The following is a 27,938-nucleotide window of genomic DNA, read 5'->3' on the forward strand; positions in this document are numbered from 1 at the left end:
CCCACAATGTTGAATTTAGACTGTAGTAATCTGTGGTATTCACACTAGCAGCAGCCTGATTTTCAGACCTCACAAAGAACTAGTCAGAAACTCTAGAGATAGAGCACCGCAATCTGTATTCCACCAACCCCTCCCAGCTGATTGTTATATGCTATAGTATGAAAATTTGCTGATTTAAACATTCCTAGTCTCTAGGCTGAGCTCTGAAAGTGGTCTCTTAGCATATCCCTCCTAACAGTGTCTTTGTCTGGAATTAATCATCCAGATGACAATGTACCTTATGTGTTATGAAATGTTGAGCCTCATTTCCCCTAAAGAGAACATTAAACATGATATAAACTATGGAAAATAGTATCCATCACCTCACTGATACTCCACACCTGATAGGTGTTTATTACTACTATTGCACATTATTATTACTATGGTAGCCACTATTTCATTTGGTCTTCACAACACAAAAATACAACTATTGTCAAAATTAAGTCACTTGATTAAAGCCAAGATTTTGATTTTTTAAAAAAGCCAAGATTAGATCACAGCTCCCTATTGTGAATTTCACTAGTCCAGGCCATTTCTACAACATCAGGGACATTTATCCAAAATGAAAAATTACATTTTACAACTGTCAATTTGGTCCTCCTTTTCCAAAAGTGAAAAGTCATGTTCTTTAGAAGTAGTTCAAACTACAAAAATTGTTTTCAACAGTTGACTTTGGTAAAACTTAAATCATAAATGTATCTACTTGTTATCTGAACTTGAATACTTATACTAAGTATAGAAATACATAAAAAACAATTCTTTTATTTTTAAGTTTTATTTCATCACTCTTATCAAACACACATCAGAAAGCATATCAACAGTGCATCTTATGGTAAGTCAGTTTACAACAAAACTGAACAAGGCAATTGTGTTTACAGAAAAAAGTTCTCAGCAAAAAGTACACAATACAGTCCATTGAAATGCAGTGTTCATACTTTTAGGTATATAGTAAAAGTGGAAAATAAAAGTCCTTTGCTACTCCGCAAGAAAAAACAAGTTTAAAACACTTAAATGGAAATCCGTTTAGAGATCTGAAAACAATTTCTTGATACTGACACAAATCTACATTTACAGCTCCACTTAGTTATTAAAAAAAACCCCTCACAAACAATAAGACATCACAAAGAATGTAGAACCATAGTTTCAATAAATGCCAAGACCAATTGAAACAACGGGTAGAAATGTTATACACAACTATTCACTGTGTATTGTGATGTTCCTATAATTCTGAGGTGAAGGTAAACCAACAGGAGAAAATACTCCTTATAACTGGCTTTGGTTTAAGTGATCTTTCACATTTTTTTCTAACCAAACCTTCTTATCAAAAGCACAGCAATTTTAATAAGGGAAAAGAGCAGTAGGTTTTAATATTACAACCCACCACTTCAGTGCTGACACAGGAGGCCAGGCCATAAACTTAGAATTTATTGATCATAACTGGATTTCTGAAAGTGATTAAAATACAGCAAAAATAAAGCCCTTTTGGAGGGAAAAATCCCTTCTACCCCAGATTTTACACTGTTAAGAGGATATTAAGGAATGTTAAATTATTTAAGATTTTTCAAAAAAGAGTTAAGAATGAAAGAATATATCCTGCTGGAAAAGATGTGGCTTTACACTCTGCAAAGTAATACACAGAAGTGCATCTTAACTTTTTATTATAATAAATAAACCCTACTTAGTTCCATAAGGTGCAGTAACTTTGTAGCTAGTGCATACTGATGCCATCCACTGTACCCACTGTGCAAAGGGAAAGATGGTTAATCTCCAGTTTCTTTCTGATCCTTGATGCACATGAATGGCAATGAACACTAAATATACAAAAACTGGAATTCAAATATTTACTCTTAAAAATTAGGATAAATCAAATATGGATATTTAATATGGTTTCATAAACTCTTACAATAATTTTCTGGGAAAGAATAATGAGGAATGTGTAGGAAAGGCAATGTTTCTATGCTACAGGTACGAAGTCTGCAGCTTAAAAAAATAAACATTTTAAAATCACTAACCACAAGATTACTAATACCAGTAAGAGAGCCATTTTCTTCTCATCCTCAAATCTTTCTCCTCCTTATTCTTAAATTTATCGGTCTTATGAAAACCCATGCAAATAACAGTTATAGGCATTTTAAATAACTGAAGAGATTTTGAATCCATATATGCATGATTTTAGAATACCTCACTACATTTGCTTTTTTTGCACTCATGTCCTGATATCATGAATATTATTAAGGGAACATAACCTAGAAGAGGAACCTGGGATTTTTTTTTAAAAATGGCTACAAATAATTCTCATTGACAATCAAAAGCTTATGGTAGCAAGCAGCTCTGATTTTTACTATGAGGATTTCCCAAAAAGAAACAAACAAAAATGAACAATTCCAGTTTTTTCCCAGAATATGACATTGTTGTTATACAAAATAGTTTAACAAAATTAGTTCTCTTCTGCAAAACAAAAATTAATGGTCATGTAAGGCAAATAAGAATGCTTCTCTTTGCTTTTAAATTACAATACTATGAAGTTAGTTCATAAAGCATAAATGGCCTTCAACTGAGCCATCAATATTCTTCAGGTTATAGTGGCAGCTATCCAATTTAATGGGAAATAATATTCGAGCAACTGTTTGATAACTTTCTCATGAATTCCAACATTTATGGTACCAGAAGTATAACTGTCATGATTATAATTCTCTGAAAAACACAAATAAAGCAAATTTAAAATAATCCTCATAAGCAGTACAAAGAACAAAGTGCTGAGCTATAGGAAAATGAGTGAAAACTTCATATTGGGAGAACAAAGTCTGTGTAAACAATGTATCATGTCCTGAAGATCACCCTAATGACCATCTATAAAATATAAAATTTCCTAAATGCTCTCTGGTTTATAGACTTTTTCTTTTTACAGTCATTTACCCTATAAAATTGCAGCAAAAATAATTAAAATTATTAACCTTTTCCCAAACATCCACAGTAATTGTCAACTGCACGCCACTGGAAAGCACACAAAATTTAAATAACAATGAAAAATATGAGGTGGGGGAAAGTCGCTAGAATAATAAACATGATATCCTATGCATGGTATCAGGTACAGAAGCTAAATTAAAATAAAATCAAGTATTTTAAAACTCTAGGTACTGAAAAAACTAAAAATGTCTGTGTTCCTCTGATTAACCATATAAAAACTAAATATACCACAGGAGACTAAGATGAGCTCCAAATGATGGCAACTTAACATGTACACTCATTGAGAAAGCTAGTTAGTTAAGCTAGTTAGTCAAGTTACTACGGTAACTTGAAAGACTGCCATCTCAAAATAAAGGTGATTCACTAAGCACCGTAAGAAGAAATGAAACTCCTTTGAGCTGTGACCAAGAAATGGTCTGTATGTGATTAAACTTGACAAATAAATAAATTACATTACAGTGCTAGAGTAGTAAGATGAGGAAGGAACTTGACATTAGAAATGGAACTAGATCCAAGGAAGAATTAGATTCTGCCTAATAAGTGGCTTTTCCATTACATGTAATAATGGAATAAAATCAAATATGAACAGTTTTACACATACCAAAATAAAATCACCAAGGAAATTTTGAACTTTTATATTAGGTGACTCAATCCAGAAGTTGTTCCAAGAAAAAGGCAGAGGTGCAATTAATCGTCATCTATCTGGGAAGGTTTGTCCCAAGTGAGTTTTAATATTTTCCAGGAAAAACAAGGCACTTGCTCAAATCTTCATCTACACATCCACCAGATTAAAGGTCATGATGTGATTCCATCTGCACCCTAATCTGAATAAAGCCACCTACCACATACCCTTGCATGAGAGTCTAGTATCTCTTACTGAATGTCTCCCTGACTCCCTTATCCAGTAACTGCTGTTACAATTACTACCAGTTACTATGGTACTAATTTTCATTGCATTCTTTGCCACACCACAAACTATAACTAATAGTAGAATTTATGTAAATTAATGAACTCAAAAGAGCCATGAAACACCATTTGATGAGTGCTCTAGTTCTTTCATTTATTCCAGAAAACTGATGCCTTTACTGGGGGAAAAGTCCAGTGTAAGACAGTAACAAATATTACACAGTTTTTTTCAACTGCCTCTATGTGGAGCACTACTGCCAGATGGTTAATGTATCTCAGCATTCTTTAGCAGTGATAGTACCAAAAAGAAGGCCATTCTTCTCTCATTTAAAACAGAAAAGGATGGGGCTGGGGATTTAGCTCAGAGATTCCGCTGCCTGCCTCACAAGCAGGCGAGTTCGATCCCTGATACCAAAAAAACAAACAAACAAAAACCAGAAAAGGATGAGTATGACTATATGTATGGATTCTGTCCTAGAATCACCCATAATTTTGGCTCAAGGTAGCAAAAAAGGAATTACTCTGAAGATAGCTGCTGTGCTGCTGGCCAAGAACAAGGAAGACACTCAGTGGTAATAAATGCAGATCTCTTCTTCCAAGAGGACAATCTATTTCAATTTCTTTAAAACACAGCCAATACTGTACTTTCTTTTAGCTAAGTGCTATCTTTAACAAGCTGTTCTTCTCTACTGTTCTTCTTTAATGGAGCATTATAATTCCGATAATGGTTAGCTAACCACCCCCTCCAAATGTTTCCAAATTTCCTATAATCATTTTATATGTCTTCTCTGGGACAGAATACACCATGGCAATACCATGGAACAATACAGAAGAAACTGGGAAGTTGAGAGGGAAGGAAGCACGAATAATAAGGGAAAGATAAACTACCTGAGATAAAATTTGCCCCAAATGGTTGGAGTTAAGTGACATGAACCCTCACTCTGCTTCTCAAGAAAATGTCTAGTTTTTTAGTAACTTCAAGGAATCAAAATTCCTGTGCATATATTCCACGCTAAAAAAAATCACGAAAACTGCATCTTTAATAATATTTGGCTCCAGTTTAAGAAAGACATTAAGATTAAACTTCTGATAATAACAAAGGGGAAAGAACCTGCAAATGTCATCTTTGGTAGAATGGGATAAAAGCTATAAAATGACAATTTAAATCATAGTAGGCATCTTTTTTCAATTTTGTGGCTTTACTATAAAATATTTAATTCAATGCATGGTTATTCAGGCTCATCAAGTCTTCCTCAGCTCCCTTAAAATCTAGTTAGCATCTTCTGTAATAAAATACTAGTGTTACACACTACATATATGTATGAATATATCTGCAATAAGATGATGATCAAAGAAGGCTGTGAAGTGCAGCATCAATGTTAGCAGCATATTGCATGAGTAAGCTCAGAAGCCTATCTGCAGTTTATTTGCAAGGATTTCTCTCTCTTTTCCCTAGGGTTCGAGGGAAGAAGTACACGTGCTAACCTCAAATACTTCCCCTTAAAAAAAGTCATCTTTATTTTGTGTTTATCAGTAGGTATATAAGGATCTGTTATTTCTAATCACCACAAAAGCAGCTACCCATACAAATATTTAAGGAAAATTAGGTCTTCAAATTATTGGTTCTACTCTTAAATTCTGATTCAACAACCAACCAACCAATCAACCCCTAAAAGGGCCAAAATAAAAAATAACAGTTCTTCTTTCTAAGGGCACATACTGGGGACCATGCTACAAGATCCTCTGGTAATTTATTAATCAGCCTTCTTATACCAAATCTGGCTTCATAATAAATATTAAGAGAGTCCTAAATAATTTTGATTACTATAATAACTAAAATGTCAAATAGTGATTGTTTGAATATGCAAATTCTATTCAGGCTATCAGTAACCTGCATGGCACACTCAAAGAAAGACTGTATGAGGAGGCTTCCAGCAGGAAAAGATACAAAAGACTTTTTCCTTAGAAAAAAATAATTTCATTCAGGTAAGGAAATAGGGAAAAAAATCCTAACACATATAACTTGTCTTTTTGTATAATCAGTGCTTTATAAAGGTTTCCTTACTTTTATACCTTTAAAGACAATCTACCATATGGTGAGAATTCATACTTAGAATTCTTAAAACCATGTAATCAACCTGTATCCACAAATTCATGTATACTGGCATTCTCTACTCAGAGACATATTAGATTGCTAGGAATCCTTTTAAGAATTGAGTTTTTTCTTTCTACTGCTGCCTTATTATAGTTACACCTTTCTTTACTTCCACACAGTCAAAAGCTAGACCACTTGGGATGCTGTTCCTCTGGCTTTTCTTCAGCTAAGGACAGAGGCAGAGAATGGGGAAAGGGGAAAAATGTGTGAGGGAGAGGCATGACAAAAAGAAGAAAAGATGGATCCTTGATGATACTCTTTGCCTTTTTTCTTTTCCCTTCACTGTACACCTAATTTTTTTAAGTCTACTTCAATTTTGCATCATAATAGGTAGAACTACACCTTGAGAAATTTTGTAATTATCATAGAAGATTCAATACAAAAAGATGAGCCAATCCAGGGTCTAAAGTACACTGAAGAATGGGATAATTCACCTGTACCAAAACTACTTCTTTGTTCCAATCACTTGAAAAGTTTCAGTGTAACCCTGGTCTTTTCTCCAGTTTGTTCTGAGACTCTCAGGAATGAACTGCTTTGCCATTTACATTCTATTAGACACATCAACTCTCAAAAAACATATATCTTCAATCTCACAGGTTTGAAACAGGTAGGGAAGAGATGGGTATAGACTGTTATTAGCTCGCAAGATTCACACTATAAAGTACACTGACTCAAATTTTCTCTAATCTTTCACACCTGCACTCAAGCAAACATACTAGACATAAAAATTGTGCAAGATCAAGCATCAGCTTTCTATTTTAAAAGCCTTAATAATTTAAAAATGTAGATAGGCTCACTGCAGTTTCTTTAAAGGAATATTATGTACTACAGTACTCCTTTAAAAAAATTCACAACTCAGTGTTAACACAGTAGGTAACTGCTGCTTGACAATTACTTAACATTACTCAGAGCATCCAGTGACAGTTATCAACTTCAACAATAAGAACCACCTGACAACAAAAGGGAAAAATTTGTAATTGATGTCACCAACCTTAACAAATTCATTAATAATACTCACTACGACATATTATTCACCCTTGCTTCATAATCACACGAAATAATAAAGTCTTTGTAGGTTACATACGGAATAGCAGCACCTGCCATACTGCATAAAACAAGGTTGCCCACATGGATGCTCTACAACCCCTCAATGTATAGCTGAGAGGTCTTGTCCTACCCAGTGCCCAATGTTTGTAATGCAACATTGCTAGGGCAATGATTGCACATTAGTAGGATTAAATAAATGTATAAAGTACTCCTTTAAAATGATAAAAGGGTGCTTCTGCATTCAGATGTAGAATACAATGATCCAGCAAATGGAAGAGGAGAAACAGGAAATAGTCCTTAGGTTACTGATTAAAGCAAGGTTTGATAAAGATATCCCCTCTTGTAGGCACTCAGCGGGTAGAATGTAGCCACAACAAACTTCCCATCAAACATCCTTCCAGTCAGTAATTTCTGAGCAGCTTTGGAATCCCCAGCATTTGCATACTCAACAAAGACCTGAAAGAGAACAGAGAAAACAAACTCATTTCATTTCCACCATAATTGGCACTTTACCAAATTTAATGAATATGCAGTCATGCACTGCACAATACACTGGCCAATGGTGGACAGCATAAGATATAAGTCCCATAAAATTACAATGGAGCTGGAAAATTGCCTAGTATTTTTGCTATACTTTGTGTCTAGGTAAGTTAGATACACCAATGCTTACCATTGTATTACAACTGCCTACAGTACTTAGTATGGTAGTAACATGCCATCAGGATTTGTAGCCTAGAAGTAAATGGCTATACCATACAGCTTAGGTGTTTCGCATAAGTACCTTCTATATCAGTTTGTCCAACTACAAAATTACCTAGCAGTGCACTTCTCAGAATATGTCCTGTCATTAAGTAACACATGATTGTATATCACTTAAGGATGTTGTTAAAAGGCAGATTTTGCTTCTATCATCATGTCCAAAGTTTGACCAGTTTTTGCATTTTGTAACAAACTATGATGCCAACACTGGTGGTCCAGGTACCATAATTTAGAGCAGCAAGATTTAGAACACTTCATTAGAATTCAGTCCAATTCATTAAACGCTTCAAAATCCATTAAAGACTAATTGAGTGAAAAATATATAACTTTTTGTCAAGTTCATATAGGAATGATGAGCAGCACTACGCCGCCAAAAGTAATTCTGAACAGCCCAAAGAGTAACTGCATTTTAGCAGTGCTTCAAAGATAACCTGCTCTTTCCAAAGTTAATCAAGAAAAAGTATTGGTCAAAACCCACTGGAAATTACTACTAAAATATTTGGAGCAATTATAAACCATAGCCATAAAGAAGAAATTCAAAAATTCAAAAATAGGTAATTTCCTTTTCCAGAGCTTCTGAATTCTTACCTGAGGTACAGAGAAGATACAACATAATAATTTGCAAGTTCTTTTGAGACTTAAAGGTTACAGCAAAGTGAAATGATCTGAAAAGACTTCCTCCCAGTTACCCTATGAACTGGTGAATGAGACAAAGAACTGCCCCTCCTTCTCAATTGTATCCCTCATTATTTCAATAATCTTCACACTGAGGATCAAACATCCTAGGACTTTCAGAGACTTTAAAAAGAGATGCAAAAACAATTATTTTAAGGAAATCAATTTCTAGATCTTCAACTTTCATTTGTACATTTTACTAAAATCAATCTGCCTACCAGTTTGGGCAAGTTATCCTTTTTCATTTTCCAGTTCATAGGAGTCTTTCTCTTGCTTGAAAAACCAAAGTTATTTCCACAAGGTATAACAGCTTCCAGGGTATGAGAAGACAAAATTTCTAATATAGTGTTCTTTTTTTTTTTTTTCCGGGACCAGGGATTGAACTCAGGACCTAGTACTTGCAAGGCAGGTGTGGCACCACTGAGCTAAATCCCCAGCCCTAAAGTTTTCTATTTTTATGGAATCCTCTTTTATTGATAAATAAAGCCCCATGCCTTGCCACTCCCTCTCTTAGGCAAGTATTTCTGTTAAGGATGATAAAGGTTATTAGACCTAGAGTATTTTGGCCTGTCATCACATATGATTTTCTGAATTCATATACAGAACACTAAATACTGGAGAAGTGGGGCCAATGGCTCTTGAAAACAAGTATTTAATGCTAAAAACTTCCTTTTACATATGTATAAAGATAAGTCTATTCTTAAATCCCATCCTGACACATGCCATTAACTGGAAATAAATGCTCTTCCAAATGGACAAAGCAGTATAGTCAGGTTATTTATTTTAAGTATAAATGAGGAAAATACTATTGATAAAATTGTATGTGATTGCTTTCATAGTAGGTATATTTTATATAATAAGACAGTTAAAAATCTATATTATCAAAACTGTCAAGAAATATACGATTAATGGTTTCCTTAATCTTTTCTTTGTAAAATTGTGCATTTTATTCATTCCATTGGCTGAGAACTGCTATTTTAAAAATACAGTATTGTACCAAAAAAAAAATCACAAAATGTTACAAAATAAAGTACAAACTCATTACTTAATAAATATGACTAGTTAAAATGGAAACGAGATAGATTTTTAGACAGGAAATACTGTTTGACCCAGCAAATCATACAAGCTCTACTTATATTTTTACATAATAGAGGCACTCCTACTTTGCCTTTTCAAAGAATTTTAAAGAAACAGAATACTAAGACAATATTCTCCGGCTATAAAAATAATGCCAGGGATGGTTCCAGGCATTTACGCTATCAGTTTTTAAATCTCTTAGTTGAATTCAAGAAGCTTTTTATTTATTTTTGTTCTTTTATTGGTACATTTTAGGTATACAATTCGTTTACATTTATCATTGGGTGTTTGTACCTGTACACGATGTATCTTGGTTCTTTTTTTTTTCCCCATTACCTGTGCACCCTTCACCCCCTCCACCCTTCCCTATTTACATAGATTTCATTTCCATTTTTTTTTTTTCTCATAGTTTTTCCTTTCCCCTTCCCCTCCCTTCACTCCTTCGTTTTTGGACCTTTTTTCGTATTTCAAATTATCAATTATTCATTTTAACCCTTGTTTACACTATCAGTTTCTCACACTAGTGAAATTATCCGGTATTTACACCTGTGTGTCCTATTTATTTCACTTAAGAGTATAGCCTCTATAGGCATCCATTTAGCTATAAATGACTCTAGTTTGTCGTTCTTTATGGCTGAGTAATACTCCATTTTATAAAAAAACCACATTTTCTTTATCCAGTTTCCAGTTGATGGGCACCTGGGCTGCTTCCAAGCTTTAGCTATCACAAACTGTGCCGCTATAAACATGGGTGCACATATATCACTGTGGCATGATTCTTTTAATTCTTTTGGGAAGATCCCCAGCAGGGGAATAGCTGGGTCAAATGGGACCTCTAGTCGTAGTTCATTGAGGTATCTCCATACTGACTTCCACAGTGGTTGCACCAGTCTGCACTCCCACCAGCAATGGAGAAGGGTTCCTTTCTTGATTTCTTGCTAGCAGCCATTCTTTCTGGGGTGAGGTGGAATCTCAGTGTTGTTTTCATCTGCATCTCTCAAATGACGAGTGATGTTGAACGTTTTTTCATATATTTGTTTGCTGCTTTTACTTCTTTGTCTGAGAAATGTCTGTTCATTTCAGATGCCCATTTTTGACTTGGGTCTTTGAATTTGGGGGATCTGATTTTTTTCAATTCTTTATATATTCTAGATAGTAGTCCTTTGAGGTACAGCTGCTAAAAATTTTTTCCCATATTGTAGGCTGTCTGTTAGCTCTGTTGATGGTTTCTTTTGCAGTGCAGAAGCTTTTTAATAAGATGAGATCCCAATTGTTGATGCTTTCTGCTAGTTTCCATGCTGCTGAGGTTTTGTTCATGAAGTCTTTTTCTATGCCAATGTCTTCAAGAAGCTTTTTAAAGCAGGAGACTTCTCTCATCACAAAATTTTATACCATGTTAAAATTCTTTTATTACAAAATGACAAATGTAAATAAAAACAAGAGCACCAGACAATATACTGTAAACATCAGCCAGAACACAGAATCATCATTCTGTCATCAGCAAGTATCAAGACTTAAGACATGCTACTATCCCTTAAAAAAAAAAATCTTCCTACATCCATGCCCTTAAGTATTTCAAGACTGATCATTTCTAGAAAATAACAATTTCCAAAACAACAGTGTTTCACCAAAATGGAATGGGCCAATCATCAGGTAACATAAGTACATCAATATCCACTAGAAAAAATTATCTAAGAATTGTGAAATTCAAATTCCAACATAAAATAACTACTAAATCAAAACTGCTCAAAATAATAAATTTCATAAAAACCACTTCTCTGGATTTATACTGGGAAGCTGTGTCAACATGAAACACATCATAGATGAAGGTACACCAATTTTTTAAAATGTGCAAAAATACAGTTTTATAGAAAATAGACTACCAGGAATGAACAAATTTATTGTAATGTGAGAAATTAGCTTGCAACTTAAGTAGTGCTCATTTTATACAGCAAATTATAAATGGCAGTAGGACCACCCAAAGTTATCAGGAAACATCATTTAGGTGCCCAGCAACCTTCAGCTCTGAGAAAACATTCAAAGAAATGATTAAGGCATTACACCTACAGAAAAATCTACCAGAAGTTTAAAAGTGCTATTACCCTGATTAAAGCTCATGTGATTCTCCAAACACAAGTTACCTATGCAATTTCCCCAAGAGGTTAAGGTTTTCAGACCTTACAAGAGAATGCATTTTATTCAATATACGTTTTGGACAGATATATGGCCATGGATTTGGCAAGTTCTTCATCTCGTTTTCTTTGCACTTGGGTTTGTTTGCACCATCTGTCATACTCCAGGTTAGGATAGAGTCTTTCCTTAATCTCAACAATATTCTTTTTATAAAAAATAAAAGTAAACTTGGCAGCAGGACTGATTTTAAGCAATATACACTTTTTCACTAAGTACAAAAGGAAACTTAAAACATAATATCTAGTGAAAATGAGTCTATTTCTCACTTTTTTTCTGGTGCTCAACTACTTTCAAATCTGTACACAAAAGTTCAATGAGACATGCATTTACAGGAGGAATACCATACTTTCTACATTCTTCCTCCTTCAGACAACCTATAATTTTACATATTATATTGTTTTGTCCTAAATAAGAAAAGCATATTGTTATAATTATGATTATATTAATTATAAGCTTTACTACTTTACATTTTAAGCCTTACTAGTTTTTGTAATTATAAGACACATCTATAATTTAACTTCCTGTGGTGTTTGTAATATCCCTTTAGTAATTATGTTTCTTTTAACTGAGAAGTTAAAATGAAAGACATCACCTAGGTAATAGATATTTTTAACAGACTAAATTAAATCTGATTCCAAGGGTTTAGCAAAAGCTGTTTTCAGTTTTCTTAAATGCTGTATAAGTGAAAAACTTCTCAACATAGCAAATTTCCTCACATTGATAATATCAAGACTTATTTTTTTAATGTCATCTTACAGCTAGAAATATCCCTCCTGTTTCTCTATTCTGTGTCTTCCATTTCACTTTGACCACTAAGGTTAACATTGAGTCAGATTATGTTTAGCCTTAATTTAAAATCTTCCAATACCTATTTTTATTCACAATAAAAGCCAATGTTATCTCACTCTACTTGCTTTGCCCCCTACACTCCCTCAGCCTCTATTTAATGTAATCTACTATTCTTTCCCTTTCTCACTCTACTTCAGCCACACTGGCCTCCTTAATTCTGCTGGGCATTCTCAGGGACGTAGAACTTTTTGTTTCTTTTGCCTGTAATTCTCTTCATTACTTCCCTCAAATCTTGATCAAGTGTGCCCTTCTTAGTGTGCCCTTCCCTACCACGTGATGGAAAAGAGCAACACATCCTACCCCAGCACTCTTTAAGCCACTTCTTCAATCTATTTTTTTCCCTTTGCATTTAATCACTGTATTTTTTTGGTGTTTTGATTGCTGTTGTATGCCAAGTGCCTAGAACATATCAGAACCACACCAAGCACTGGTGAAAAGACTAAACATCAAGAACACATTTAGCATGTTCTTGACATTGAATAAGATAAATAGTATTATTATTAGATTAGCAATAACTTTTCACTAAGACTAGAATAAAATTTTTTTCTGCTACTTTTTCAGTTGCCAAGACTTTTCATACAACTGAATGTATAAAATAAAACATTCCACAATCAGTGGTGATTCTACCCCTCATATGGACAACTGGCAGCACCTAGAGAGATATTTGGTTTACCAACTGGAGGTGAAGGAATATCCAGTGGCAGAGGCTGAGGATGCTTTTACTAAATATCCTGCAACGTATAGGACAGGTCCTTCAACAAAGAATTATCAGGCTCAAATGCTAATAGTGACAAGACTGAGAAACCTTGAGATATAGTAAAGCAATATTCTGTTTCTCTAAAACTGAAAATACTACAGATAAAGATTTTCTTAAAATATTCTTTACCTTATAATTTAGAATTGTAGTTTCTAATGAAAACACTGATCAGTTTTAGCCCATACATTCTTTTAGGTGAACAATGTTTGAGGCTCATCAAAATAATCATACTGAGACTAGAACTCAGGTTCTAGGATTCTCAGTCCAGCATACTTTACTTCAAAGTATAACAATCAGAACCTAACCCAACTGGTCTTCTAATTCTACTTAAATAGAATAAAATTGAACCAAATACTTCTCTAGATGAACCTGACCTAAACAAACATATAATTCAGTTGGTGTCACTGTTTACAACAGCTCAAAAAATAGATTAATACTTTTTCTTAAAGTCTGATTTAAAAAGGCAAGTATATTATAGAACTTTTAAAAAAGCAAAAAGCACAAGAAAATAATAATCATCCATAACACAAAACCTTTCTTAACAAACTTTTTGTGCACATCTTTCCACAGAATATATTTAATACAGAATTTTAACCTCTGAATAATTCTACAATTACTAACACATCCACTTACTTGTCCTCTGCCAGGATTTTCCTTTGGAACAAGCAGAGATACTACTGGTCCGTATTTTTGACACTCCTCTTTCACATCTTCTACAACATCTGGTAATTAAAACATATTAGAGAAATCATATCAATGTAATAACAAGCATTCATTATTTGAGATTTTAAATCAAAGAATTCAGTGATACACAACTAAAATATACATTTTCTATATCTTCAAAATTAAAGCGTAAGAATATAAATTCAATGCATTTAGTAATTTTCCTTTTATTTTGGTGTTTTAAATAAGTCATATTCAAATAATTAAATTTAAAAGTCTTCCTCAAATCTTCCCAACTACCGTTCCATTCCTCTTCTTGAAGACATCAGTTTCTTCTGTACTCTATCTTAAATCTTATAAGTATATATAAGCAAATATGGTTATATATACTTAAGGAAGAATTTTAATCCTGTTTTTATTTATTAAACAGTAGCTTGCCATATTATGACACAAAATCTTCTGATTTGTTTTTATGGTTGTATAGGACTTTACTCCACAAACATCCAATAAATTATCTACTGATAGCAATTAAAGTACTTCCAAACCCTTTGACATTATAAACAATACCACAATAGATAAACCTGCACATATCTCTATTGCATATTTCTCAGTTGACAGTCCAGACATGGCATCACTGGGTCATATCAATGTGACAGGTAACAAAAAGATATCACAGTTTGATTTTAATTAGCATTTCCTTACTTCCTAAAAAAAATATTTATTGAGGAGCTATATGTATTCTTTCACGTAGGTTAAATTCCAGTGTTACTATCTCTTGGATAAAATCCAAATTCTTAAACAGAGCAACCAGGTCTGTCAGATATCTGTACTCTGACTACTTCTTTAGCTTTAATCAACTGCTTTCCTACAAATATCTTAAGACAGTCATACCAACTCCTGTTCTCTGGATGTGCCACTTTCTCCATGTCTATGTGGTAGTTCAATCCCTCAACTTTTAGCCAAGCAACTCTAATTACCAATAGAGGTCAGACAGACCCTGTGCAGAGAAGCCCTAACTGATCACTGAGTCTGGGTTATGCGCCCTTCCTCTCTGTAATCTTCATTACCTTATCTTCAGATCATCACAACTGTAATTGTTTGTACATGTCTCCCCTAGTATATTAAAAACAGGGAATAATCCAACAATGATGCATAATAATCAACAAATGTCAAATTAATGGGTTGTGAAAAGCAAAAAAGCACATTAAAAAAGAGAAATAAAACCATAGAGAAGGGATATAAAAAGACTAGAGATATATAAGTTGTTAGAGAACTTAATCTTTGTTAATTTAGTAAAAAGGGATCGTAAGAGTCAAAAGTACTTTATGAATCAAAAAGAGTATTTTAGAGATCACATAGTAAAATGCCCTCATTAAACTTTCCTATAAATTGAAAAATAAGATAATCTTATGAATAGATATGTCTATTCAAAAATTAGTTTAAAAAAACCCACATTAAATAAAATCTGGGAAGAACTAACCTTCATATTCCTCTTCATTCTCAAGATAATCATCATCCAGCACATTCAGCAGCCTCAGCACTGGAGTAGGAAGCATCACCAGATCTTCAATATGAGGGGCTGTTAAAGTTCATTATACTATGGTTAAATGTAAATTCTCCCAAATAAATTGATATATAATAGACAAAGGAGCTCAGAAATGTACATGACCAGGAAAAAAATAATTAAGACTTCTCCCACTTACCAAAAGGAATGCTAAAGAACGGGCTGCACAGTGCCATTTCAGCAGGAATTCTTCTGCTCGGATCATCATGAAGCATGCTAAAACACAAACACAGTAGTATCTTTATAATTACTGCTAAATCTTCCAAAAATGCAGCCATTAAAGAAACAAAGTGTATAAATGTTCACCATATTATTAATTGTCTTACAATTTTTTTTTTTTCCGGTACCAGGGATGGAACTCAGGACCTCGCGCTTGCAAGGTAGATGAAGTGCCATTGAGCTAAATTCCCAGCCCTACCACAGTATTAATTGTATTAGCATGTTTACTGATTCATTCACCTATTAAAAATATAAGTCTTATTTATGACTAAATGAAGCAATAAACCATGGTACATATCTGTGGTATATCATACTATGATTTGAAGCAATGTTTTTGATTAATAAATGAAACACAGTGAAGTGACCCACAGTCTCTACTGAATAAAGAACAGCTGGATACAAGTCAGGGTAATGCAATTAAAAAAAAAATGATGATGGTGGAGTAAGTGTAGAATCTTGTCAAATTCTCCCAATAATAAGACAACCTGTTGATACCAAAACCAAAACCCAATGATAACACAACAAAAGCATGGAGACAAACCATTAATACCAGTAAGACTTGTATTCTGTTGGCTATATGTATAAGAAAGCAGAAAAGAACAATAGTTCTTCTAATGAACCTGAAAAAATTACCCAAAATAGCCAAGAGGTACTCATTAGAAAGCACAGCAAACCAATCTGACAAAAGCAGCTAAAATTACAAGGGGTTATACATTCTGTACCAGGTGAGTACAAGGATCCTCTTAAATCTAGACACTAAAACCAGCTGAAGCTCCCTTCCATGGCCAAGTCCTGCACTTGAGGGGGAGCCTTACCGTCTTTTTAAACATTACACACAAAAAACGGTGAATGAGCCCTATGTAATTAGAAAAACTTCTCCAACTACACCTTCTGAAAGTGCAGGACAATGAATTTTACATAAAAATAAACAACATGAAAAGGATGTCAAATTTATTATACAAAAGGAATTATAAAATACCTCTCAGTGACTGCACGACAGAAAGACATGAACAAAAACAGATGAACATTATAACCTACCACTTCAAAATGAACTAAAGATATTTTTTAAAATGATACATGATATGAAAAAGTAACATAAATCAAAATTAGAAAATCTCAAAAATGAGGTAATAGAAGTCAAGAAGGAGTTCAAAATAGAAAAATAATTTCATAAAATAAGATTACACTAGAGGAAATATTAGAATGAATAAACAACAAATAATGTCTCAAAGAGAACTAGAAGACGAGACATTTTTAAAAATCAAAAATAAGGCAAGAGATAAAATAGATTCAAGAGAAAGAGACAATACTAACTACAGGCAAAGAAAATTCAGTATCTATAAAATGCCTAAAAAGCAGAATGTAACAAATACAAAAAATTGCACAATTTAAAAAGTTTTCTAAAACAAAAAAAGATCTGAAACTATATACCAAAACCATACATGTCCCTTAGAATAAAGACCAGGAAAATCAAATCAACATATATTCTGGTAAAATTACTAGACTCTGAAGAAAATGATGAAATCCATTGAACGTTCTCAATAAAAAAAACACAAGGTTTTTTGTTGCTGTTTTTCTGGTGCTGGAGGTTGACCTTAGAGCCTTGGGCATGCCAGAAAGCACTCTATTGGTAATCCCCAATCCAACCAGGTGATTTTAATGAAAAAACAATTCAAGAGGGGCTGGGGATTTAGCTCAGTGGCACTGTGCCTGCTTGGCAAGCGCAAGGTCCTAAATTCGATTCTCAGTACCAAAACAAACAAACAAACAATTCTACAATCATCAAACCTTTCACCATGACCACTATGTCCGAAGAAAAAGTGCTAACATCTTTAAGACATTCTAAGAAAGAACATATGCCAAAAATTTTCACATCCATCCAAACAAACAAACAAAAACGGTTCAAGTATAACAAGCCCTATCAATGTGCTAGAACTCAGGGAATATTATGATCTAACTAAAATGACTAGACAGCCATCAACACGAACCAGTAATGAATATTAAATATACAGTTACATGTAACTAATATTAAATGACAGATTATTAAAACAGCATAGAGTACAATGGCCATGTAATCTGACAATGCAGATACAGCTACTTTTTAAGTGGGGGAAGAAAGGGGAGAGTATATTAAAAAATAATTTGACTGTTTTAAGTACTCTTATTCGAGAACTATTATTCTGAGAACATATATAATTGGAATAAAGCAAATAAGTAATTATAAAATATTCTAATTCTAGCAATCCCTTTGTACTTAAGAACCAGAATTCTTTTTTTCAAACACTGAACACAAACACCATTTTTCCTTTTACAAAGTAAGATCGTTAGTTTCAAATTAGCTGAGGTATTAGGACTGTCAATTGCCATGAAATTAAAAATGACTCTACATATCAAACTCAAATAGAAAATGCCATGCAATATATAAATCACTAAGAGACCTCTGGTGTAATCAGCAAGTTTACTATGTTTATTAAAGTCACATAAATGGTTTGACAAAAGTGCACAACAGAATGACATCACTGGCTTGTTATAGATCACAGTGAATTACTAGAATACAACAATGTAGCCCCTCTACATGGAGGTCTGCAGGATGGGGTGAGTATTATTAAAGGCAGGATCTTTGCAATGGGTTAGGCCAGTCAGGTTTTATTTCTCCACCACTTACCTCCGAAAAAACTGGTTAGCAAAGCCGAGGCTTTCCCCCTCATCTCTTCTCCTCTACCAATTACTAAGCAACCATGAAAAGTCCACACGCAAACTTTACAACAACTGATAAAGAATAGATTCAAAAACCTGTTCACTGTACCACTTGGCAATCTTGCATCTTCGCTTCTTCACTGTTCTGATTAGGCCATTCATCACATGACGCAGCCCTAGAGGAGCTGTTTAGTAATTTAGCAACATTCACCCCTGCACACACATAAAGATATGCCCCATAACCATTGAGTCAGTCCTTTTCCTGTACAGTAACACAAAGGTACACTCCACAAACCTAGGACCAGACCACATTTCTTTTTTTTCTGGTACTGGGGATCAAACTCAGGACCTCGTGTTTGCAAGGCAGGCACCAGAACCACTGAGCTAAATCCCCAGCGCCCAGACCACATTTCTTTATAGTGTTAAATATCAGGCCGGGATTTAGCTCAGTGTTTCCAGTGCCTGCCTCCCAAACACAAGGTCCTGAGTTCGATCCCCAGTACCAAAAAAAAAAAAGAACATAACACCATTATCAGAGCAGTATTTGTTTCTGGTCCTATAGTTGGAGGAGGGGACACGGCACAACCCAGGCCATCTGAAGGTTTGGGTGAGCCTACTACAAGTGTCTCAGAAAGCCCTGCAAGGTGGTAACATAAATAATGAGGTGCTTACTGCTCTCAAGAGATGACCTGCAGAACAAAGCTATGCATTTTCAGCGTAGGAATGAACACAGCTTAAAATCATGTGGACTAAATATTTTAATAGAGCAAAAAGCAGCTTTGTTAAGAACCAGAATTCTGATGTGGAAAAAAAGGACATACAGACACAAATAGAAGCAGAACCAAAACCTGTGGCCTTAAATTCAAGTTGTAAATTCAACTTGAACTCTGTCTACTTTAAAAGCCTGGAAATAATGATGACCTTGGTAGCAATGAATGTTTCCAATACCCAAACTGTGATTTTAGAATACTTTCTACTAAAAAGAAAAAAACCCCCAAGCTTCTTGGGAGAAATGGCTAAGTCTCACTCTGGGGCAGGAAATGTGTAAGATGAACTGGGAGCACCTTGTCATACCACATAGCAAGGAAGCTATGGAATAATTGCCCACCACAATTAACATGCAGAGGTTCCCAATCATAAAAGATGATTAAATAGGGTGAAAACTGCAACAAACAAAATACATCAATTAAGTTTAAATCGATTTATTTATAATGATAGTTTAAATTATTAAAACAGGGTATGATCATCTTCAGAGGATAACAAGGAACCAACTAATTTATCTTGAAAACTAGCAAATAAAGAAAGAGAATCTAGTACAATATTTATCTTTAGTTAACAAAATCAAGAACATATGCAGAATAACAAGAATCACCGTTCTCTAACACCTAACAAAGTAACAGATCTAAGGGATTAAGTATAATAGTTGTTAACTCATAAAACAAAGACAACATACCATGTGGCTCCTTATAAAAAATATATCATCTACAATCTTAAGAAAAACACCAATTCTCTAGATACAGCTATCAACTTATAGGGATTAAACAGAAATATGTGAAAATGTACCATGATGATAGAATTAGCAAAATTCAGAGTGTAGAAAACTTTACTGACCCAACAACCCAAGTTGTACAATAGATAAATCACAGGGAAAAGGAGGGGAAGAGAGGGAAAGGGACTCTAGATTTATAGAGACTTAAAAGGCTTTGTTTTGAAGAGCAAAACTAAACCCTAGTTTAAGGATAGGAAAACAGAAAGTGATCACCATGTAAGTCAGCACAATGGTTACTTTTAGGAAGAAAGGGGTCTAAGATTGGGATGTGGACAGAGACAGGGACTCTGGGGTAGCTGGCAAAGTATCTTATTTCTTGACTAGAATGGTGGTTACAATATTTCTAAGGAGCCATCAAACTACATATTTGTTCTATTAATATTTGTAATAGCTGTTTTATAATACTGTAATAAAAAAGTTCAAGTAATTTGCATGCCTACATAACACAATATGCAGAAAAGTATCTTAATATAATGAAACATTAACACTACAAACTCAGTTTACATTTTTTATTTGTGCATCAGAATGTTTTATAGTTAGCAAATTTAGTTTTATTTGTAAAATGAAGGGGCCTACTATTTTTTAAAACATCAACACTAGAATTTAATAAATACTTTGACTTCCAGGCTAAAGTCCATTATTTAATTTTACACTGCCATTTCCTCAATGTGAACTGCAATTTGCGATATCCATTATCAATCAGCTACTGATAGATATTTTAAAATAATTTGAAAAACACACATATACAAATAAGTATGTGTAAAATTGGCAAAATCTGCATGAATTCTGTGGATTGTACCATCAATTTATTGGTTTTGATAATCTACTACAGTAATGTCAGATGTTATCACTGGGAGAAACTGGGTGAAATCTGGACATCCATATAACATATTACAACTTCTGATGAGTTTTAATTATTTAAAAATAAAAAGTTAAAATTAATTTGAATATTTGTAGGGCCCGTATTCCAAAGAAACTACAATACTCTCACTTAACCAAGAGAGTTACTTTTCTAGCACAGTAATTATTAATTTTTCACTCCTTATGCTAGAAACCCAAAAAGCCTAGTAATTGATAATACATATTACAGTATTTGAATCTATCCAAATATTAGAAACACTATATCTATTCCTAGAGTTTTCAATGGTATACAATTAACAACTACTTTATTCAAAAAAACTTTTTTTATTTTTTATTTTTTTTAGTACCAGGGATCGAACTCGGGTCCTCGCGCTTGCAAAGCAGGCAGCAAAACCTATACCAAAAGCAAATTTGGTCTTTTGTTAATATTCTATTTAAAAACTGGTTTTCCATCAATTATATAAAACTGCCAGAGATAACAAAAAGCCAAAGGTATAGTGGCCCAGCACATAACTTCCAGTGAATAAATAGTAACAAGGAAGAGTTTAAGATTTGGTACTCACCACGAACAAAAAAAACATTCTTTTGAAAATAAATTTTGTAAAACTGTCTGAATAGTCATATTTCTCATGAGATGCCTGCATAGGTAGGATATCTAAGCTAAAATTCTTATTTCTAAGGGAGTAAAATTTCTACATGATCAAGCAAATCAGAATATAAATTCATTCAGGAAATTTTCATACAGTAAATGTGTCCAAAGCAGGTTTGCAGTACTGGTAACATACCTTTTGATAAGGTCTCTTAGGTGATAGGCTGGAATTGCGGCATTCACCACTGCTTTACTGGCAAATATGTGATCAATAATAGCAGAACTGTTTGCCTTAAAAAAAAGAGAAAAGATGTCTTTAAGTTATTCAAATTCACTTTGTGTGTATGGAGTACTAGGCACACAGGACTATTTGGTAAGTAATACGCAAGAGAAAACACTCTCCTAATAGCTTATGAACTTAATGGAGGAGACTATAACATAATCATATGTTTCTAGAAAGGAAGAACACTTCTTTTCTCCATTCTCAGCACCTAACACAGTACCTGACACTCTATAAACATTTAACCCAAGCAACCATGTAAAGATGTAATTTAATGCAAAGTGAAAAATGAATGTGTAACAGGTGAGTCAGTGTCTGATGTAGTCTTCAGTTGATTTTCAGACAGACAAAAACCTATCACTGAGAAAATGAGTAAGTATTAAAATGTTATTTGTCACATTATTCATACTCTAAATCTTTATGGAATATAAATTTTCCTCCTTGAGTACTATGCTGATTCAGAATGTGGAACAGTGTACGTGAGTAAAAGACCTGATACAAGCTGGGTGTGGTGGCACATGCCTGCAATCCTACCACTCTGAGAAGGTGAGGGAGGAGCATCACAAGTTAAAGCCCAGCCTAAGCAAATTAGTGACCCTGAGACCCTTTCTAAGAACAAGGGCTGAGGATGTACCTCAGTGAGAAGACCGTGGGGATCAATTCTCAGTCCTGTACAAAACAATAAAAAAAAAAAAGACCTGCTACCATATTATCACTAAAATTTACTGAATTCTTACCATGGACCATACACTGTGCTTAAAACTAAGCATCATTTCATCTTTTAATCTCAATACTGTTATATGTTATTATTCTCATTTTTTAGAAAGTAAACCGTGAAAGCAAGATATAAACCCTAAACATACCAGTTGGTAATTTTGCCTTATAGAAAATGATAAAACAAAACAATAACGTTTTACCTAGAAAGGTTTATATTCAGGACTTCATTAATATATATTGTTCCTCCACATTTCACACAAATTTTGAAAGTGACCTAATTCTGGCAAGCTCTAGACCAACCAAATGCAGTCCAAAGTGTTCAGATTGTCAAGGTTAATTCAATGAATCAATCTACATTTGGATTAGCCTCTTGACTGTCTGGAGTACCAATAATAAAGAATGATATTGGTTTTTACCTCACAGTAGCATTTTTTTAGTCAAAAATAACCATTAAATATACTCATTAGGCTGTTAAAAGTATTCCTTCCAGGAACTGCTACACTAAACATAAGTAACTGGGAAGTTTTAACAGAAATAAAACTCTGTATATTATATTGTAATAGTCATATAGTATGTTATGTATCAGAGGCTCAAAAGATAATTATTGCTTAAAATGAAAACATTTCATATTATATGTTTAATTTTTAAAAATTTAATTTCAGAGCCAATAATAACCCCAAAACATTGTATTATTTATCAAACCAAAGCTAAAGTAAACTGGCATGATCATAACATTAAAGTCCCACAATATTCAAAAACAATTCTTAACTTCATTATAAATATTTAATAATTTCATTCAAATGTCAGAGGTTTAGAACTTAGAATTCATGTTCCCACAGAAAAAATGATATAAACAGTGGTCATTCTACCATATTCACATATGGAATACAAATAGATATGAAATACAAATATGAATATAAATGCAAAATATGAATACAGATATGTGTGAGGGGATGGTGGGGCCTTGGCCAGGGTCACCGGCCCATCGTGGCCTGAGTTGTGAAGGAGGGGCTGAGAGCTGCTGCCTACAAGTGTCTCCATGCTCTCCCCTGCCCACTGACCTGGGAACTCCTTGCCAACACACCCACATCCCAGCCCATATGCCTCTGGAAAAGGATGTGGGTCTCACCTCCCGTTTCAGGCACAAACCCTCCTGTTCAGGGTCAGAGCCTCAGCACCCTGCCTTCTGCATGATCCCAAAGCACAACTGGTGAGTGGGGAGGGGCTGCCCTCCCTGACTCCCACCCCTAGGTCAGGCAGAAAGGTTGGCCTGTGCTGCCTCTGCACACAGGTCGTCTCCCTCCTTTACTGTATCAGCTTGAGGCCTGACTTCCCAGTCCTCACCTAAGAAATCTGGACTTCCCCTGGACAGTTTTCTATAAAGTCTGCAATAATCTCAAAGAAAAAAAAAGTATAGTGTAAATTGTGGAAAGCACCTTTAACCTTTAAAAAGAACAGAATTTGGGGCCCAAGTATGGAGTACCTAGCCATATGATCTGAAGCAAACTGTTTTATACATCTGTGCCTCCAGTTTTTTGTTTTTCTGTACTGGGAATTAAAGCAGGGGTTTTGCACTGATCCATACGCCCAGCCCTTCTATTTTTCCTTTGGAGACAGGATCTCATTAATTTACTAAGTTGCCAGGCTGGGCTTCCACGTGCAATCCTCCTACTCTAGCCTCCCAGAGTGCTGGATTATAGGAGTATGCCACCAAGTCCAGCTATGCATTTCATTTATTAGACAAAAATAACCAATAAACACTCTATCCTCACAGAATAATTTGAAGAACTTAGTTAGACTGTACATTAAATTACTGTTTTTAACTATAAAGCATTATGTACAGATTACCTTATAACCTACGGTTCAATCAGTAATACCTTAGAAACTAATACAATTAAACTACTAAACAAAGAAATCACTTTGCTTCTTCAGGAAATGCATTCATTGAAGTATTTTGTCAAACATAACATGCCAGAACCCAGGCTAGGCACAATGAGAATGCAATGCTCATTAGCATACACAAGAGTAAGCATAAAAGAGTAATCAAAGTGTCATTTAAGACGTCAGAAATACAGAAAGAGAAGTATGGAGAAAAGGACACAATTGGATTCCCTAATAAGAATCAACATAAATCGAATATTCTTAAGGATCCCAAAGCAAAACACTAGTGCAGTTTACCTTCCATTCCTGAGATCTGACTGTATGTTTCAGTTTCATTCCTGAGAACATTTCCAGTAAAATGATTCCTAGGCTCCATAGATCAACAGCTGAGGTACATTCTGTATCACTCTGCAAGCCGGCCTGGGCCAAGCAATTTTGCAATTCTGCTTCTGGAGCCCGATACCCGTCTGTCTGAATATACTTTACATCCTAAGTAAAATGAATAAATATTATAACAAATAAAAAGCTGTGGACTTTCCATCTGTCTCAGTAGAGTGTATTTACTTCTCTATACATGCAATACAACACTGCCAAACTAAATGTCAAAAATGTTCTGTCCTTGGTTACCATAATTCTTCAGTTCATTAATTGGCCAGTTCTCACAGACAAGCTATACACTTTCCATACAGCTGCTCATAAAGAAGTCTTCTTTAGATAGTTTCTTACATATTAGGCACTGCTGATAAAAAAAGATATTCTGCAAAGAGCTGATAAAACATGGAGAATGAAGGATTTGCCAGAACTGTCACATGCATTTTTCCATAAAATACAGCACCAACACTGAAGATACAAGGAAGAGTAACTCGGCAATTAACAAAATGCTCATAGAATAAAAAAAGCATTCTATTACGTTAGTACTTTTATTAACTCCTATGCCCTTCTAGTTTCTCCTTCCTGACCCAAATACATGCACTTTTTTCATGTGGTGGTCGTGAAATTCTTTTGATTTGCTTCCATCCCCAGGTATTTCAGTTTTAGCTAGAAATACTTCAGTTCCAACTAAACTGTCCCTGTTATTTCAAAATATATAGTTTAAACCATTAGATTTTAAACTATAAGGGAAAAGAAAAGGCATTTCTTACCTGATTGCCCTCTTTGAAGCTAAGTCCAAAGTCAATGAGCTTAAAACATTCATTCTCCGCACTCCACAATATGTTACGTGGTTTGAGGTCTGCATGGACATAACCCTCATGATGAAGAAAAGCAAGGGCCTCCAGAACATCTCTGGCACAATGCTGTATCATCCACATGGAACAACCCTGGTGACTGGAATATAAAAGCAATTCCGAAACACTGACATCCAGGAGTTCAAGCAACAGACAGCGTGATGGCACATTTGGAGAGAAGTGGATTGTAAAGACTCCATATAAAGTCACTAGAAAAAGAAACAAATTATAATGCCTTAAAAATAAGACTCAGTAAATTACTACTGAAGTATAGAACTGCAGTGTAAATTTCAGCTAGTCTAGATAAGGGTAACTTGGTTGAACAATCAACCTTCCAATATTTTTCCTCTAAGATCTTCAGACAGCTAGATTATTTTAATAAAATGAAACAACCTTCAACAGCTTATTACCAATCAAAGGTATTAAATATAGCATAATGATTCAAACTATTTCAACAAGGACTCAGTGGTGAGTGAATTTGCATTTAGAGTGCCAAATTAAAATTATTAAAAATTAAAATCATAATATTAAATTAACTCTCTTAAAAATAAATTGAACCTTACTTCTTGATCCCAAACAGCACTCTATATTCTACATATTAAAAGAGATTAAGACTTTCCAGATAATATTTTAACCTAATCTTGACGATTCAACAAGTCCTGAGGTCTGCAGAAATCTCTTCACTATCAAGGTTATAACAATACACCATCTAGCAAGCTTAAAAGAAATATGCAGTGCTAGTGTTAGGCAATTCTCCTCCAACACTGTATTATTAAAAAGGTCATTCTTTGAATTAAATGGAGGTTACAGTTGTCAAAAAAGTAAGCCCCCCCCCTTTTTTTTAATTAACCAAAGCTATCACTAATCATAAGCTCTCTGCTGGTGTAATGACAAGATTGTTTTCACGGATCAATCATCAATGGTCATTACATGTGTAACATTCTGAATATCTGAGTCGTGAAACAATCTTACTAAAGCAAAAACAAAGTGTTCCTAAATTTCACTCTTCCATAAGGAATCCTGTGTAATACTGAGTCATTTCTTTCAAATCCACATGAAACGTGTATCAGTTAATAGCTATATACGTTATTACGGTAGCAGTGATGTCACAGCTCTGGAATATTTCCCATTTTCCACTGGTATGGAAAGACGACAATCTAGCAAAGATACCTCCTTTCATTAGAAAAGATATTTCTCTATGCTAAAGTGTGCGGCATTCTGCTAATAGACCCAGAAAATAGGACTAACTGAGCATCTACAGTGGGACACGGGCAAAGCAGACCACTAACTTCACCGTCCCTCACTCAGGCAGCAATAAAACGAAAGGGGGATGGGAAATGGGCCTGCATCGAGAGACAACGCGGAGCCAGATCCGCTTCTCCCGCCTAACGGACGAAACAGAAGACTCCAGGCTGAAGTGCATGCTTGGACTGGGACACAGGCAAGAAGGGAGACAGCGACAATTACCGATGTTCCGGTGACCCTGCAACTGCTCCAGCGCCGCCCTCTCTTTACGGAAACCGTACTCCGCCGCCGACGCTGCAGCCCCGGTGGTTCCTGGAGGTAAGAACTGCTTGAGAGCGCCGGGGGGCGAGCCGGGGGTGCCGCAGCAGCGTACCCGATACACCGAGGCCGAGGAGCCGCTACCCAGGCGGCTCTGTACCTGCCACAGCCGCCCGAAGGCCTCCAGAAACCGCGGCGGCTCCGCGCCCCACGCACAGCCGGACCCCGCCATCGGTGTGGCCTGAGGACGCTGACACGGAGTTGACACGACGCCTGGGGCGGGCTGACGGAGCCCGCGGTCACATCCCCGCCCGCCGGACCAGCGGCTCCGCAGGGAGGGGCCTGCAGCCGCCTCACAGACTCCCTGAACGTCAAGCCGCCATGACACCGGAAGCCGCTTGCACCCGGGTCGCAGACGCCGGAAGTGGAGGAAGAGCCAGTCGTACGGGCTGGAGGAGGTGGGTCCAGAAGGGGGGAGGATCCCTAAGTGATTAATTAGGTTGAGACTAAAGGACTGAGCAAGACATATTGAACTTCGTTATTTAATATCTGCCCCAGTGCTAAACGCTTTCACACCCATTACTGAAATTAAACTCTGTCGTTTTTCTTATCGAGGCATCTCACCTCTCCACTGGGAACCCAAGAAAGTAAAACCCTGCTTATATTTCTTGGAGAAAAGACCTCCAGGGAAGTGTTCCAGTTACTAATGGAGAGGGTTTACCACACCTCCAGGCCATAATTCCCGTACCGGGGATTGAGCCCAGG

General features: G+C 35.2%; 1 protein-coding gene and 1 long non-coding RNA gene across 2 annotated transcripts in view; one reads left to right on the forward strand and one right to left on the reverse strand.

Annotated features, from left to right (window-relative positions):
* Nucleotides 1-795: 795 nt before the first annotated feature.
* Uhmk1 (U2AF homology motif kinase 1) lies at nt 796-27,574 on the reverse strand. Its single transcript, XM_004865164.4, has 8 exons — nt 27,138-27,574; nt 25,587-25,879; nt 24,742-24,933; nt 21,763-21,857; nt 15,791-15,867; nt 15,568-15,666; nt 14,058-14,146; nt 796-7,570 (listed from the first exon to the last, which is right to left on the reverse strand). The coding sequence occupies exons 1-8, from the start codon at nt 27,403-27,405 to the stop codon at nt 7,424-7,426; spliced, it is 1,260 nt and encodes a 419-aa protein (XP_004865221.1). The 5' UTR covers nt 27,406-27,574; the 3' UTR covers nt 796-7,423.
* The window catches only part of LOC106007812 (uncharacterized), a 45,124-nt gene continuing 44,680 nt past the window's right edge, over nt 27,495-27,938 (forward strand). Inside the window, exon 1 of the long non-coding RNA XR_001182380.3 lies at nt 27,495-27,631. This is a non-coding gene — a long non-coding RNA (uncharacterized LOC106007812). The remainder of the gene's footprint in view (nt 27,632-27,938) is intronic.

This window comes from Heterocephalus glaber, unplaced genomic scaffold (genome assembly GCF_053883595.1).
Source record: "Heterocephalus glaber isolate CG9 unplaced genomic scaffold, H.glaber_assembly_v1.0 deba00001561, whole genome shotgun sequence".
Classification (NCBI taxonomy): domain Eukaryota; kingdom Metazoa; phylum Chordata; class Mammalia; order Rodentia; family Bathyergidae; genus Heterocephalus; species Heterocephalus glaber.